Source organism: Scyliorhinus torazame, chromosome 2 (assembly GCF_047496885.1).
Source record: "Scyliorhinus torazame isolate Kashiwa2021f chromosome 2, sScyTor2.1, whole genome shotgun sequence".
NCBI classification, from domain to species: Eukaryota; Metazoa; Chordata; class Chondrichthyes; order Carcharhiniformes; family Scyliorhinidae; genus Scyliorhinus; species Scyliorhinus torazame.
Genome location: NC_092708.1, coordinates 41,881,720 through 41,898,047, shown reverse-complemented (window position 1 = coordinate 41,898,047; position 16,328 = coordinate 41,881,720). Strand labels below are relative to the sequence as shown.

At 49.7% G+C, this 16,328-nt stretch overlaps 1 protein-coding gene across 4 annotated transcripts in view; it reads left to right on the top strand.

Moving 5' to 3' along the window:
• Positions 1-16,328, top strand: part of tfcp2l1 (transcription factor CP2-like 1) — a 104,458-nt gene that overhangs the window by 40,983 nt on the left and 47,147 nt on the right. For all 4 annotated transcript variants that reach the window (XM_072470247.1, XM_072470243.1, XM_072470234.1 and 1 more), the window contains exon 8: positions 11,399-11,487. In XM_072470247.1, coding sequence (XP_072326348.1) covers positions 11,399-11,487 — 89 coding nt within the window. The remainder of the gene's footprint in view (positions 1-11,398; positions 11,488-16,328) is intronic.

Below are 16,328 nucleotides of genomic sequence, written 5' to 3'. Positions count from 1 at the left end.
TGGGGTCCGATACCTGTCTTTCTTGGTGCCGACTTTGGAACAAAGGGGCCTGTGCTGTGCGTTGGGGCTATGATCTCGCACTCATGGGGGACCCTGAATAATGCAAGTTATCGGCCAGAAACGTATGCGTTTTGGTCCGTTTTACCGTGATGTCGCATCCCTGTAGGAGGAGGGTCCATCGCGCTGCTCGAATTTGGCTGACTATGCCATCTTTCAGTCTGCCGTTCAATTAAAGCTGTGTCGGGGTGTGCTCGGTCAAAATGGTTACTGAGTTGAGTCCGGTTATGTACGAGAAGTACTGTACCGCCCAGAAAACTGCTAATAGGTGCCTCTCACAGGCTGGAAATCCTTGCTCGACTGGATCTAAGACTCGTGACGCGTAGGCTACGGGTCCCAGACAATCGTGCCTTTCCTGCAGGAGTACAGCCGAAAGGGTTCGGTCTGTGGTCGCTACCTCTATCGCGTATGGGGAGTGGGGATCTGGAGCTTGCAAAGCAGCTCCAGGTGGGGCTGTTTAGCACAGGGCTAAATCGCTGGCTTTGAAAGCAGACCAAGGCAGGCCAGCAGCACGGTTCAATTCCCGTACCAGCCTCCCCGAACAGGCGGCAGAATGTGGCGACTAGGGGCTTTTCACAGTAACTTCATTTGAAGCCTACTTGTGACAATAAGTGATTTTCATTCATTTCATTCAGGGGCTGTACTCCGGGCACATTTCAATGCATTCACAGCATCCGTGTGCTGTGGAAGCCATTTCCATGGGGCCTGTTTCTTTAGTAACTCGGAGAGTGGGGCTGCTTTTGTGGCGAATCCGTCGATATGATTCCGACAATAGCTAACCAGTCCCAAAAATGACCGGAGGGCTGTAACGTTCTGGGGCAAGAGCAAATTTACGATGGAATCAATCCATTTGAGTTCTATTTCACGCTTCCCATTCGTGATGACTGTACCTAAATATGTGACTTTTTCCTGAAGAATTTGGGCTTTCTTGGGGATAATTTTGCGTTGCATCCAATCGTTGTAAGGAGTTCCAATAATTCTGAAAAAAGCGAGATGTGCTCTTCCTTGGTGTCCGTCTGTAGGAGCATGTCGTCCACATACTGAACAAGGCATTCGGGGCGGGAAAACTTTGATAATCCATTTGCCAATTGTCTGTGAAAAATGGAGGGGGAGTTGTGGAAGGCACGTCCACGTGTACTGCTGTCCCTGGAAAGTGAATGCAAATTTATACTGGCATGCTTTGTTCAGTGGTATGGACCAAAAGCCATTACTGATATCTAATACGGAAAAAATTTTTGACTGGAGTCCCTGTCTCAACATGGTCTCGGGATTCGTGGCAACGGTGGGGCTGTTAAGGGAGTTACTTTGTTCAATTCTCAGTAGTCGATGGTCAGTCGCAATGATTCATCGAGTTTTCTTACTAGCCAAATCGGGGCATTATTCGTCAATGCGACGGGTCGAATCACTGCTTAATTCAATAAGCTTTGAATTACCTTGGCTATCTCTCCCTCGGCTTGCTGGGGGAAGCCGTACTGTTTCTGGGGCTTGGGATCGGGACCTGTAATGCTTACAACACTTGGGATTTTACCTTAGTCGTGCTTGTGCTGGGCAAATACTGTCTTGTGTCTTTTCAAGACCTCTCTAACTGCTTTGTCTGTGGTAATGATTTGTGGATCAAACCAACTCTCCTACTGAGCTGATTCTATGGGCATAATCTCCTACTGTGAGTGTGGTGGGGGCTCGCGCTGCTCTAGCCATTTTCCAGATGCATCGGTTGACTGGGTCGAATGAAAGGTTGTGCGTACTCATGAAATCGATAACTAGAATGTGTTCTGCTGCCTGGGGCAAATCTACTAAAACAACCGAATGTTTTGTCCTAATATTACCGAGCTGTACGTCCACCGTGGCTGTGATGTGTCCCTGCTGGAGGTGACCTGTAAAGCCACTAAGGGTAATGGTATCCGTAGTGGGCCAAATCTCTTTCTGGAACATGATGAAGGAGTTTAACGTGGTTCGGGACCCTCCTGTGTCCCAAAGGAACTCTACGGGTGTCCCCGGACTGTGCCTGCAACGACCGGTCTTCCAGACTTATCCCAAAGGGTATCGCAGACCCAAGTTGGGAAGCCCGAACACCGTCAATCAGTGCCATTCATGGCTGAATTATCTGGTCGGGCGCTAACGCTGTGAATGGGGCGGGTATTGTTTCTGGGGGGGGGTGCGTTTGGGTGCTGATTCCTTTGCTGCTTCAGGGGGGCATTGCACTCTTGGGCATAATATCCTTCGTGTCCACAATTGCAGCATTCCTGTGTCTTGGGGTGTGGCGCTGTACCTCTGCCTTCATTTACCCATGAGGGGTCTTGGTGAGCCTTTACTGGGTTCATGGTGGCGTCTACTCTCTCATGTTCTGTCCTTTTCCGTACCGACTGTTCCCAAGCTCTGGACAATCATTTCAAAACCCACACTTCATTGTGTGCTGGGTCTGAGGGGTCATAATTGGCACAAGCCTTCTGTCCTGCCTCTGTGGCGTGGGACACTATTGTACGGGTCCATTTGGCCATATTGTCTGCTGATAAATGGGCGCGGGCTAATTCACTGAATACCGAGGTGAAATGGATCCAAAGGCGTCCAGCAAACGCTGTTGGATGCTCTCCCTTTTTCTGCCTGCACCGGTTGAGTCCGTCTACCAGATCTCCTCTGTTATACTCTATGGCGTCTAAAATGGTCGTTTTCATTTCTTGGAGGCTACCTCCTCCTACATTTTGTGGGTCGGGAAGGGCTGAACTTACTGAGGAGTGTAAGCACATAACTATGAGCTTAACCTGCTCCGTCTCGTCTAAACTGTACATGAGGGCCTGTTGTTTCACTAACTCAAAAAAGTGATATGGGTCTGATGTGAGGTGGAAAGTCTCTATCTTCTCACGGGCATCTCGTAACTGGGTGATCGATAATGGGGTGGTGTATACAAAATCGGGTTGGTCTTCCGTGGTAACCCTGCGCTGCGTGGTAATGGGGTTCATTGGGTTGGGTGCTGCCTGTGCAGTCGGTGGGGCGGGTGATTTTCTCTTCGGGGCCTGGGGGGCTCTATTTTGATTCTCGGTCTCGCTTACGTACCGTTGGGCTGTTTCGCTGAGCTCCTGCCAATCGGGGCTGTCTTCCTGGTCTAGCTGTGGGCCAAAGGTGTCTCTAAATCCATTTTGAACTGATAGCAGGTATTGCAACCTTGCAATTTGCTGTCTGCATTTGGCATGATCCACCGAACTCTGCCTCTGTTCCGTGGTGGAACTGTGGAGTGCTCGGAGGGCTGCCTTCAAATCATCGCATTGTTTCTTTAGGATCTGTACCTGATTCTCTGCCTCTTCTCTTACCAGTACAGCACACTGTGTGTCCTGGTAGGCCTGATCATATTGGGTTTGGAAGCTGCTAAGGTGGGCGAGACAGGATTGATGTGCCCTCATGACATCATCCATTTCCTTGTCCTTTGCCGCTAACTGATCCCGGAGCTGTACATTTAACTTCTCGCATTCACTTAAATCTCCCTCTCTACTTTTCTCTTTCTCCTCAAGCTGCTTGCGGAGTGTCTTCACAACCTCCTCTGTGCCTCGCAATTGTGCCAGACAGGACACAATTGCCATCGGCTTACAAACCTTAGCTAAACTCTTTTTATGGATCTCGGTCAGGCTGTCCCACCAAGTCTGCCCTATGCTGCCAGGACCTGTCTCTTCATTCGAGCAAAATTCCGACCATAGGGGCCATCCTTTCCGCTTTAGGTACTTCCTGATCTCTCCCTCCCAAATGTTCCGATCTATTGGTCGCTGCGACCTCGGGCCCTTGTGGATGCATAAGGCATTCATGGCCATCCCTACAAATGCTTCTTTCTACTGGAAATTTGGAACAAGGGGGAATAAAGCGGTGGTGCAAACACGGGTACGGCGTATGCTATTTTCCGGTTTACGCCACTCCCGAAAGTGTCACGCAACAAAATCTATCGCGTTATATCCCTTTGTTAGTACGCATGCAAATTGCACACTTCCGAATTCTGGAGGTTTGATCGGTACTGGTTTCGCTTGTGGTTTCATTTACTTTGCCAATTTGGATTCTAATTCAAATGCTTTTGTGGGTTCTCTCGGAGTGACACGGTCACTTCTAGGTCGAGTCCCGTCAGATGTCGCCAATAACTGTTGTGCGATTTCTCTTTACTCTGCTCTTTACTCCGGCTCTGTTCCAATTAGGGCAATCAGTAGATTTACCTTCTTTCTATATTGTTTCTGTCCGAATGCTTCGAGTCGCCAGGTATCGAAAGATACCACAAGTTTAAACCAGCTATCGATCAAAGAGCCAAACACCAGTTAGTCAGTTCAAGGTCAAGGGTACTTTATTTACATACAATCAATCATGCAACATAAACACTACTAGTTAACTGCTCCTATTACTAAGACAACCTGTACTTAACTTCGGGCACCCGGTTTAGGTCAAGAAACAGTGGCCGCTGTTCAATTCTGGATCTCTTGGGTTCGAAGGGGTAACTGCTGCTCAGCTGGGCTCATCCGTCTGATAGTGGGCATTGAACTCGAACTTGCTTCTGGTGTTGCTGCAGTTGGCGATCGCCGTGACTGGGGTACCAAGGCCAAAAGAGAGCGAGCATATGGCGAATTCTTCCTTTACAATTGGGGTAGCACCCCTCCATACTCTTTCTCCCCCCCCCCCCCTCCCCTCACCAGTTCAAATTTGACCTTCTCAAGCGTCAAGAATTCCAGCAGGTCCCCTCCGCCACTCCAGGGCACAGGGTGGAGAGGTTGATCTCCACCCTAACAGGATCCGCCTTTGGGCGATCAACAAGACGAAGGCTACAACATCTGCCTCCGCGCCCGTTTCCAACCCCGGCTGGTCTGACACCCCGAATATGGCCTCCCGAGAGCCCGGTCCAGTTTCACATGCACTACTTTAGAGATTACCCTAAAAACCTTCTTCCAGTAACCCTCCAGCTTTGGACAGGACCAAAACATATGAATGTGGAGCCCCAGCAATGTTCACACACATATCCTACCCCCTCAAAGAGCCGGCTCGCCCTCACCCTTGTAAGGTGTGTTCTATACACCACCTTCAGCTGTATCAGCCCCAACCTCGCACACGAGGTGGAGGCGTTCACCCTCCGGAGCACCTCACACCAGAAACCCTCCTCTATACCTTCTCCCAACTCTTCCTCCCACTTTGCCTTGACCCCTTCTCCTCTTCCAAAATGGCCCCGTGAACCGCCAATGCTACTCCCTTCTCCAGTCCCCCTGTCGTCAGAACCTCCTCCAGCAACGTGGAAGCCGGCTCTACTGGGAAGCTCTGTTTCTCCTTTCTGGAAAAGTCTCGAACCTGCATGTATCTAAATATTTCCCCCTGCTCCAACCCATACTTTGCTCCCAGCTCCTTCAATCCTGCAAACCCACCCCCAAAGAAACAAATTCCTTTCTCCTCTCATCTCCGAAAATTTCCATTCCACTTCCCTGGCTCAAATCTATGGTTCCCCCACATCGGTATTTCCCTTGACACATTTCTCTCCCTTGATGTGAAGATTGTGACCTTCAAAACGCTCCAATGTCTCTTCTAAATTCTTTAGGTGCTGCTGTTCAATCCTGCCGGTAATTAAAATGTCATCCAAATAGCATTGAACACTAGTTGAGGCCACTATGAATTTGGCCCATGGACTTTTGGAACAGGGCCAGTGCAGACTTTATTCTGAATGGTAGGTGCTTGTACCTGAACAGTCCTTTATGTGTTTCAATGGTTGGAAGAGGTTGCGAGTCAGCTGCTACCTTCATCTGGAGGAATACTTGGGACAAGTCTATCTTACTGAACTTTTGTTCACTCGACAATCCAGCAAAAATGTCCTCTGTTTAACGGTTGCGGATACTGGTTCGCACACAGCACTCAGTTGATCGTCATTTTAAAGTCATCACAGAAACGTATTCACCATCTGGCTTGATAACTGGACCAATTGGGATTGCCCAATCGCTCATCGTCACACTAACAATCACTCTATCTTTGATCAATTTGCCAAGTTTTACTTCGAATTTTGGTTTGATCACATGTAGCACATTTCATGCCTTAAAGCATTAAGGGTTGCTATCAGGTTTTATCTTAAGCGGGCATCGACTCTGGTCATTCCCCCTAAAATGTTTTCAAATATCTTGTACTTTTCGAAGAGTTTCTGTAATGTGTTCCTTCAATCAACCAGTTGGTTCACAACTTTCCAATTTAGTTTGATTTTGTCCAACCATGCTCTTCCGAAAAGTTCCTTTAACCATGTGCAATGGCAATTTTTCAGATTAACCATTTACTTCAACTTGCACCTTGACTGGTTCTCAAGATTATATCAGATGGTTTTAATGGTACGTTCTTGAGCTTTTGTTAATATAATTTTTCAGAGATAAGAGATACAACGGCTCCCATATCTACTTCAGTTTTAATTTTGTTCCCGTTTAGTTTTGGATTGACCCAAAATCTCTGTGTGTCGTCTTGCATCGACAATACACCGGGTTTTAGTTCTTTGATCTCCGGAGACATTGTGTCTTCATGGAAGTTTTCATTGTCTGTGGTCATTCTGTAGATTTTTTAATGGATTTTGGTGTGTTCTTGCATTTACCCATCTTCAAGGTTTGAGGATTTTGTCTGGGCCAGCAAGCAGATGTTAATTTTTTTAAAAATATTTTTTTATTCTCCCCCTTTTTCACATTTTCCCCCAAATTTACACCCAACCATAAACAATAATCAGTAACGAATGTAATGTCAATCCCCATATCAATAACAGCGATACCATCCTCCCCCAAACCCCAAACATTGGCCCGCATGTTAACATAAACAAATGACAAAGAGGAATCAGGAATCACCCATAGTCACCATTAACACAAACAGTCCCCCTCCCCCCAACCCTCCCAGCCCCCAACCCTCCTAATGTTCGAAGTGATCCAATTTTCGAAAGTGCATAATGAATAACGCCCATGAATTGTAGAACCCCTCCATCCTTCCCCTCAGTTCAAATTTGACCTTTTCAAGCATTAAGAATTCCAGCAGGTCCCCCCGCCACAGCAGGGCACAGGGTAGAGAGGTTGATCTCCATCCTAACAGGACAAGCCTATGTTATTTGACCTTTCGTGCCACAATTACAACATTTGTTTTCTTGACACCAACATTCTTGTGGCGAATTCCCCAGCTGGGCCCCTCCCCCAAGGTATTCTTGCATGTTGAGAGATCATCTTGTCTCAGTATTCACCTTGTTTACTTTGGTGCCAGCTCCAAATTGGGAAGCTTCTTTTGCTGCCAATTCCACATGCACTGCTATTTTAACAGCAAGTTTGAGTGATGGGGAACTTTCTGTCAGCAATCATCCCTGGATTGTCTCATTTCACAATCCACACAGGAGTCTGTCTCGCAGTGTGTCCTCAATCTGTTTTAAAAACAGGAGATTTCACTGTAACTCTGCTGTATCTTGGTTACTTTGCGTAATTTTTTTCTTTTTGAGCAGTTGCTTTTCCCAAAAGCAGGTCTCTCTCTCTCTCTCTCCCCCCACTGAGTACGAGGATTCAATGCTGCAGCTGCCAGATGTGAAGGCGCACAGGTGGAAAAACTGCCCAGCTCGATAAGTAACCCCTTTCTTTACGGCCTACCTCCTTACTTCCTGACTTTCTCTTTCCAAGAATGTTTTTGTTTCTGAGTCCACTGATTTGTGCAAATCGACTGGCACCACAGTCGACACTCTGGATGAAAACATTGTCCCTTTTCCCGCCTAGTAGTGGTGGCTCTTTCTGGTAGTTAATGTAACGGCGAAGGCCATTCTTAGATCTTTTGGCGACTTGGGCGGAGAGATGGCAGATGGAGTTTAATCCGGACAAATGTGAGGTAATGCATTTTGGAAGGTCTAATGCAGGTAGGGAATATACAGTGAATGGTGGAACCCTCAAGAGTATTGAAAGTCAGAGAGATCTAGGTGTACAGGTCCACAGGTCACTGAAAGGGGCAACACAGGTGGAGAAGGTAGTCAAGAAGGCATACGGCATGCTTGCCTTCATTGGCCGGGGCATTGAGTATAAGAATTGGCAAGTCATGTTGCAGCAGTATAGAACCTTAGTTAGGCCACACTTGGAGTATAGTGTTCAATTCTGGTCGCCACACTACCAGAAGGATGCGGAGGCTTTAGAGAGGGTGCAGAAGAGATTTACCGGAACCGGTATGGAGGGCATTAGCTATGAGGAGCAGTTGAATAAACCCAGTTTGTTCTCACTGGAACGACGGAGGTTGAGGGGCGACTTAATAGAGGTCTACATAATTATGAGGGGCATAAACAGAGTGGATAGTCAGAGACTTTTCCCCAGGTTAGAGGGGTCAATTACTAGGGGACATAGGTTTAAAGTGCGAGGGGCAAGGTTTAGAGTAGATGTACGAGGCAAGTTTTTTGCACAGCGGGTAGTGGGTGCCTGGAACTCGCTGCAGGAGGAGGTGGTGGAAGCAGGGACGATAGTGACGTTTAAGGGGCATCTTGACAAATACATGAATAGGATGGGACGTTTAAGGGGCATCTTGACAAATACATGAATAGGATGGGAATAGAGGCATAGGACCCAGAAGTGTAGAAGATTGTAGCTTAGTCGGGCAGCATGGTCGGCATGGGCTTGGAGGGCCGAAGGGCCTGTTCCTGTGCTGTACTTTTCTTTGTTCTTTGTTTGTTCTTTGTTATAAAAGGACAATGGACATTTTTTGGAAACCCCGGTATGAATCGATTTTGAGGAGTGCTAACTCTCTTTAAATGAGTCAACGTGATATTTCGAATTAAACCCGTATTGAGTGGATGGCGGCCGCACAGAAAAAATTCCAGTCCTGAGTGTGCTCTATCGCATTTAAAACTAGCGTGCACTCCCGCCAAGGCTAGAAACAGTGGGCGGAATTCTCTGAGCCTCCGCACCGAAATCGCGATCTGTATGGGGGCGGAGAATGGGCGTTGACGCCGAAATCCGGGGCGACGCTGCTCCTGCGATTCTCCGGTCCCTGGTCTACGCGGCGTGGGTGGGGGGGGGGGGGCTATTGACAGAGGCCCTCGTGGCGATTCTCTGCTGAAAACTGGCCGAGTTCTCGATGGCGTTTCGCCTCCAGACCGCCCTGGTTGGGGGCGAGGGGTTCCTTCACCTGGGGGGAGGGGGCCTCACGGACGGCAAGGCTAGCGATCGGGGACCACCGATCCGCGGGTGGGCACGTTTCGCGGGGGCCTATATTATCGGGGCTGCTCCGCAGTGCGAATCCGCCATGAGGCATGGGGCGGCTGCCGCCGTGCGCATGCGTGGACTCCTGACCAGAAGTGCAGGGCCCCGTATCGGCAGCCAGAGCTGCGAGGAGTACTCCGCGGCCCTGCTTGCCCCCTTCAGTGAGGAGAATCACTCTGGACTTTCCGCAAGTCCAGAGTGAAACTCCCACGTTTTGACGCTGGAGTGGGGACATAACCCCATTATTGGAGAACCCCTCCCCTTGTTCCTGACGGCCAGTTTTACCACATTTACGGATGTGGAGTGGTCTCCCGAAAATTAATCTTCGCCTCCAGGTCTGGCTGATTTTATTTCTTCCTGATTATGTCACTGGAAAAACATCCTCATCGCCAGCTTTGTCTTTAATACTGTTATGCTTTTGGGGTCTCACTTTTCATAGATTATCATAGAATTTATCATAGAATTTATCATAGAATTTACAGTGCAGAAGGAGGCCATTCGGCCCATCGAGTCTGCACTGGCTCTTGGAAGAGCACCCTACCCAAGGTCAACACCTCCACCCTAGCCCCATAACCCAGTAACCCCACCCAATACTAAGGGCAATTTTGGACACTAAGGGCAATTTATCATTGCCAATCCACCTAACCTGCACATCTTTGGACTGTGGGAGGAAACCGGAGCACCCGGAGGAAACCCACGCGCACACGGGGAGGATGTGCAGACTCCGCACAGACAATGACCCAAGCCGGAATCGAACCTGGGACCCTGGAGCTGTGAAGCAATTGTGCTATCCACAATGCTACCGTGCTGCCCACTACTCACAGTATAGACAAAGCATAACCAGGTTGCCACACAATAGGTTCCTTAATCCGTTGTCAGAAGTGTTGCTCACTCAGTCTTAGATGGAAGACGGGGAGAATCTCCCAAGTGCCATAAATGATGTCACCACATAATCATGTGACATACTATACCGAGGGCATAGATAAAGGTAAGGTGCGAGTGACTGTCCTTGACATTAAGGCAGCATGTAACTGAGTGTGGCATCAAGCAGCCCCTGCAAAATTGAAGTCAATCATGGGAAAAGTCTCCTCTGAGTCATCCCTCACACAAAGGAAGATGGTTGTGGTTGTCGGAGGTCAGTCATCTCAGACCCAGGACATCACTGCAGGAGTTCAGCAGTAATGTCCACCGTCCAACCATCTTCAGCTGTTTCATCAGTTACTTGCCCTCTATCATGCAGTCGGAAGTAGGGAGGTTTGCTGATGATTGCACACTGCTGAGCACCATTTGTACTCCTCCGGCACTGAAGTAGTCCAAAGATGTGCAGGGTAGGTGGATTGGCCATGATAAATTGCCCTTAGTGTCCAAAATTGCCCTTGGTGTTGGGTGGAGGTGTTGAGTTTGGGTGGGGTGCTCTTTCCAAGAGCCGGTGCAGACTCAGGGGGCCAAATGGCTCCCTTCTGCACTGTAAATTCAATGATAATCTATGATTAATCTAGGACAAAGGTTCGGCACAACATCGTGGGCCGAAGGGCCTGTTCTGTGCTGTATTTTCTATGTTCTATGTAGTTTGTGTCTGTCTGCAACATGAACAATTTTCAGGCTTGGTCCAATTAAGATTTTGGTCAGGATGATATGTTGGTTGTGGGGAGTTCAGTGGTGGCCATCCGATATAATGCCAAGGGGAGATGGTTAGATTCTGACATGTTGGAGGTGGTTATTGCCTGGCACTTGTATGGTAAAAAAGTTGCATGTCATTTATTCGCCCAAAACTTAATATCCTTCAAAAATTTACAATATTCTTAAATTTAGCTGGACTGCGGTCTTTTTACATGCGTTGCATGATTTTATTGCATTTGTGTCTGAACTGTTTGCAAAACCTAGGCTCCCTTACAATCTTTGTCAAACTGTCCTCCTACAGTGATTTGTCTATCCAAACCCTTTAATTTTTGAGCTCCTCTACCCTTTTTGATGGTTTATAACTTTAAAAAATTTTGTTTGGGTACATAAAAATACTGCAGCAGTTACGTGGTTACTCTTCACATTCTACGCATGACCAACCAGAGGAAAAACTATCTTTTTCATTTTAAGAGAAGAATATTAATGAAATGCCGGATGTTGAGAGATGCCAACTGAACTCTGCTCCTCATTCTTCTTTACAGTGCTCTCCATGGCCTGATGCCTCATACGTTAGTAGTACTCCCTGCATAGGTTACCACAGCTTGCCTGCCAGCTTTAGTGTCAGTGAAGGGTATGTACCACATTATCTACAAAATCCCCTTTGTCACTGCATTGGCCATGTAGGTTTTAAGCAATCAATGTCCTTATTTCAATAATTTGGCTCCGGTGAATGAGTTGCTGTGTGAAATGAAAAAAAAAATGAAAATCGCTTATTGTCACAAGTCGGCTTCAAATGAAGTTACTGTGAAAAGCCCCTAGTCGCCACATTCCGGCGCCTGTTCGGGGGGTGCTGGTACGGGAATTGAACGGCGCTGCTGGCCTGCCTTGGTCTGCTTTAAAAGCCAGCTATTTAGCCCTGTGCTAAACTGTGTAGCTACAGGGATGCAGTTGTGGCATAACCATTGTATACATTTGACATAATTGGAGGCCCTCAAAACCACTTTAATCTTTGCCTTTGCAACTGTGGTCTGAACTTGAGGTTCCGACTTTGCACTGCCTTCTGCCATAACTATTACGTGTCACATGCTGACAGTATTTTGGTTCAGGGTGGAGGAGAGATAGAGTCTGGATAGGTTTTTCGCCCTGGCTTGGCAAAAGGCACTGCTTGGAGGGGCTCCTATGTATAGCAGTAGCCTGTGGATGTCACCTGAACTTCAAGTAGCTGCAATTTACTAGACCGATTTAAATGGGAAATCCTAACCCTTAGCCCTCAGCACCATGACATAAAAGCATTGGAGCAGAGTTAAAAGAAAATCGCCAGCAGAGATTGTTTGGACTCCAACCAGCCTCCAGAAACATGGGGCTGGATTATCCACTATCGGGATTCGCCGTTTCGCCTGCAGTCCGGGGATTTCCCGACGGCGTGGGGCTGCCCAAAATGGGAAACTCCATTGGCCGGCTGGCGAGATGGAGAATCCGCACATGGTCATCAAGCCACCCCCCCCCCCCCCCCCCCCCCACCCAAACCCCCACCCAAACCCCCACTCAGCCTGAAAGCACTTGAGGTTTGCTGGGGTAGGTCTTCAGAAAGCTTGGTCACCTTCCAGAACATTCCTGCATTCACCATTGGAATTCAGGCAGTGACATTGGCCATGGTATTTAGTGTAATGAAGGGTGTCACTGTTGAGTGAGATTGTGTCCTCACCTTGTACCTGCAGTTTTTTTTGTTGTTTATTCTGCCAAAGGATGTGGGCGTCCCTGGCTAGGTCAGCATTTATTGCCCACCCCTAATTGCCCTTGAGAAGGTGGTGGTGAACCGCCTTCCTGAACCGCTGCAGTCCCTGTGGTGTAGGTACACCCACTGTACTGCGGGGAAGGGAGATTGTTACTTTCCAGCAGAGACAGTGGATCAGGAGCAGAAATGCTCCTACCCCAAAACATCCATTTATGTCATGACCAATATTGTCACAACCCTCGTGCTATTCTGTCTGCGAGCAGCTAATTTAACGTAGACCGAGGATTAAACCTGTCAACTTGGTGAGCCCCACATTTCAGTACTACATTAAACCACTTGAGGGAGAATTTCTGCTTTGAAGATTATTTGGTGTTTATTGGATGATATTGTTTCAAAAAAACAGTGATGAAGAAATGATTTGTGTTGACAATCTGGTTAATCTCCATTGTACCCTATTTTTGAACCTCTTGCAATATTCTCTGGATTTTTGTGTGCTGAAGGAAGCTGCCTATAAATATTAGGTACATTGGTGGTCATCTGCCTAGAATCCCTACAGCGCAGAAGGAAGCCATTCAGCCCATCGGGTCTGCTGTAAGGGGCAATTTAGCATGGCCAATCCACTAATCTGCATATTTTTGGACTGTGGGATGAAACCGGAGCATCGGGAGGAAACCCACGCAGACACAGGGAGAACGCGCAAACTCCACACAGACAGTCACCCGAGGCTGGAATTGAACCCGGGTCCCTGGCGCTGTGAGGCAGCAGTGCTAACCCCTGTGCCACCGTGCTGCTCTTAGAATAATTCGCTGGCTGGGAATCGAACCCAGGCCACCTTGGTGAATTGAAGGGTATCTAATATAACCCCACTATTTTAAAAAGGGAGGTAGAGAGCAAACAGGAGATTACAGAGAGCAGTCAGGCTGACATCGGTAGCAGCTTGGAAAACAGTGGCAGGATCAGACAGAGTCTGCATGGATTTACGAAAGGGAAATCCTGCTTGACAAATCTACTGCAATTCTTCGAGGATCTAACAGTAGAATTGATGGGGGAGAGCAAGTGGGAGTAGTTTATTTGGACTCTCAGAAGGCTTTCGACAAAGTCCCACATAAGGGTTTGTTGTGTATGATTAAAGTGCATGAGATTGGGGGCAGATGGACAGAAAACCCTTTGGCAGACATGAAAGAAAGAATAGGACGAAATTCTCCCCCAACGGCGCGATGTCCGCCGACTGGCGCCCAAATCGGCGCCAATCAGATGGGCATCGCGCCGCCCCAAAGGTGCGGAATGCTCCGCATCTTTGGCGGCCTAGCCCCTCAATGTCGGGGCTAGGCCGGCGCCGGAGGGATTTCCACCCCGCCAGCTGGCGGAAATGGCGTTTGTTGCCCCGCCAGCTGGCGCGGAAATGTGGCGCATGCGCGGGAGCATCAGCGGCCGCTGACAGTTTCCCGGCGCATGCGCGGGAGCGTCAGCGGCCGCGGAAAGTTTCCCGCGCATGCGCAGTGGGGAGAGTCACTTCCGCTTCCGCCATGGTGGAGGCCATGGCGGAAGGGAAAGAGTGCCCCCACGGCACAGGCCCGCCCGCGGATCGGTGGGCCCCGATCGCGGACCAGGCCACCGTGGAGGCACCCCCCGGGGTCAGATCGCCCCCCCCCCCCCCCCCCAGGACCCCGGAGCCCGCCCACGCCGCCTGGTCCCGCCGGTAAATACCAGGTTTAATTTACGCCGGCGGGACAGGCAATTTCTGGGCGGGACTTCGGCCCATCCGGGCCGGAGAATTGAGCGGGGGGTCCCGCCAACCGGCGCGGCCCGATTCACGCCCCCGCCCAATCTCCGGTACCGGAGACTTCGGCGGGGGCAGGGGCGGGATTCACGGCGGCCAACAGCCATTCTCCGACCCGGCGGGGGGTCGGAGAATGACGCCCCAGGTCTTTTTCCAAATGGCAGGTGGTGACTAGTGGGGTACCGCAGGGATCGGTGCGGGGACCCCAGCTATTCACAATGTATATTAAAGAATTAGCTGAGGGAACTAAATGTAATGCCTAGTGTTCTCCTCCTCTGCGATCGGGAATCCCGATCTGGCAGAGAATGGAGCGTCGGCCAAAAAATGGGATTGGTGCCGGGCGGCAAACCCGTCCCCCAGCCAGGCTGCAAAGGGGGCTTCCCCAAGTTTCCTGGGTTGGGTGGGTGAGGGCTGTGGGTGAGGGCTTGACGCTGGGACCCACCCCTGGGATGTAGGTCCCATGTCTGTACTGCCCCTTCCAGTCCTGCGCAACCTGAAGATCAACCTCGGAATGACGATCTCAGGCACCCCTCTGTTCAATAGCATCATCCTGGTCAGACGTTTTAAACTCTGAAGTGGCCTCCTTGCCCTGAAATACTCTGTGTGACAGCTGATGATCAGTCCAGGCAGTTCAGTGAAGAATCGATGCAGGACCATTTCCCCCTAAAAATCATCTGCTCCCTCAGCCCTAGGCCTTTGAAACTTCCTAGAAAGCCTTCAACACTTGAAAAGGCTTGAAATTCCCAGAGATCCCTTGAAATGCGAAGCATCCATTCAATTTCACAGAGCAGTACTTTTCAGAGCCTGTGACTAAGAACTTAATGGTTCAGTCACAGCTGCTATGGGGTTTGTTTATTTATCTTTCCCTTCATGCTTGAATGTATCGCAAATGTCCTCATTGATCCTAACCACAATATTTATAAACACTCTTGTTATGATTAACTAGTTTACCATATTGATTCTTGGGATGGCGGGACTGATAAATGGGGAGAGATTGAGTTGGTTAGGATTATATTCGCTGGTGTTTCGAAGAATGAGGGGGATCTCATAGAAAACTCTAAAATTCTACCAGGACTAGACAGGGTAGATGCAGAGAGGAAGTTCCCAATGGTGGGGTCACAGTTTGCGGATGCCGGATAGACCACTTAGGACTGAAATGAGGAGAAATCTCTTCACCCAGAGAGTGGTCGGCCTGTGGAACTCGTTACCACAAAGCAGTTGAGGAAAAAAACATTGGGCGGGATTCTCCGACCCTCTGCGCTGAAATCACGCTCGGCGCAGGGCGGAGAATTACCCGAAATAGGCCCCCACGCCGGTATGTGGTTTTCCGGTGATCGGAGAAACGCCGCCATTCGCACGCGCGCGATCGACGTGGCGCCGGTTGGGGGCCGTTGGAAAGGGCCCCCCCCCCCCGGCGATCCTCCGCGATCGACCAGCCGAGTTCCCGCCGCCGTGGTTCTAATGTGGTTCTACCCGGCGGGAACTCGGAGCCGCGGCTGATGTAGGCGGTATGGTGGGGGAGGGGGGGGGGGGAGTGCGTGGGGAATGGACACCGGGGGGGGCCCTCGACGACCGGCCGGTCCGCGATCGGGGCCACCGATCGGCCGACCATCACGATCTGGGAGCGATTATCTTCCTCCGCGTGGGCTCGCTGTGTGGCTCCGCCATGTCGGCGGCACCCGCGCATGTGCGGCCGCGCGATCTGTACAGCAGGGCCCCACCAGCAGCCAGAGCTGTGGGACGCATGCCGGGATCCTGCTAGCCCCCTGGAAAATGGGTAACCACCTGGGACTTTCGAAGAAAATGTCTGGAGTGATTCTCGCCCTTTTTCCAGCGGGCGTGGGGACTTAGTCCCCCAAAGGGAGAATCCCGCCCATTGTGTGTTTTCAAGAAGGAGTTAGATAGATCTCTTGGGGCGAGAGGGATCATAGGATATGGGGGGCAGGCGTGATCAGGC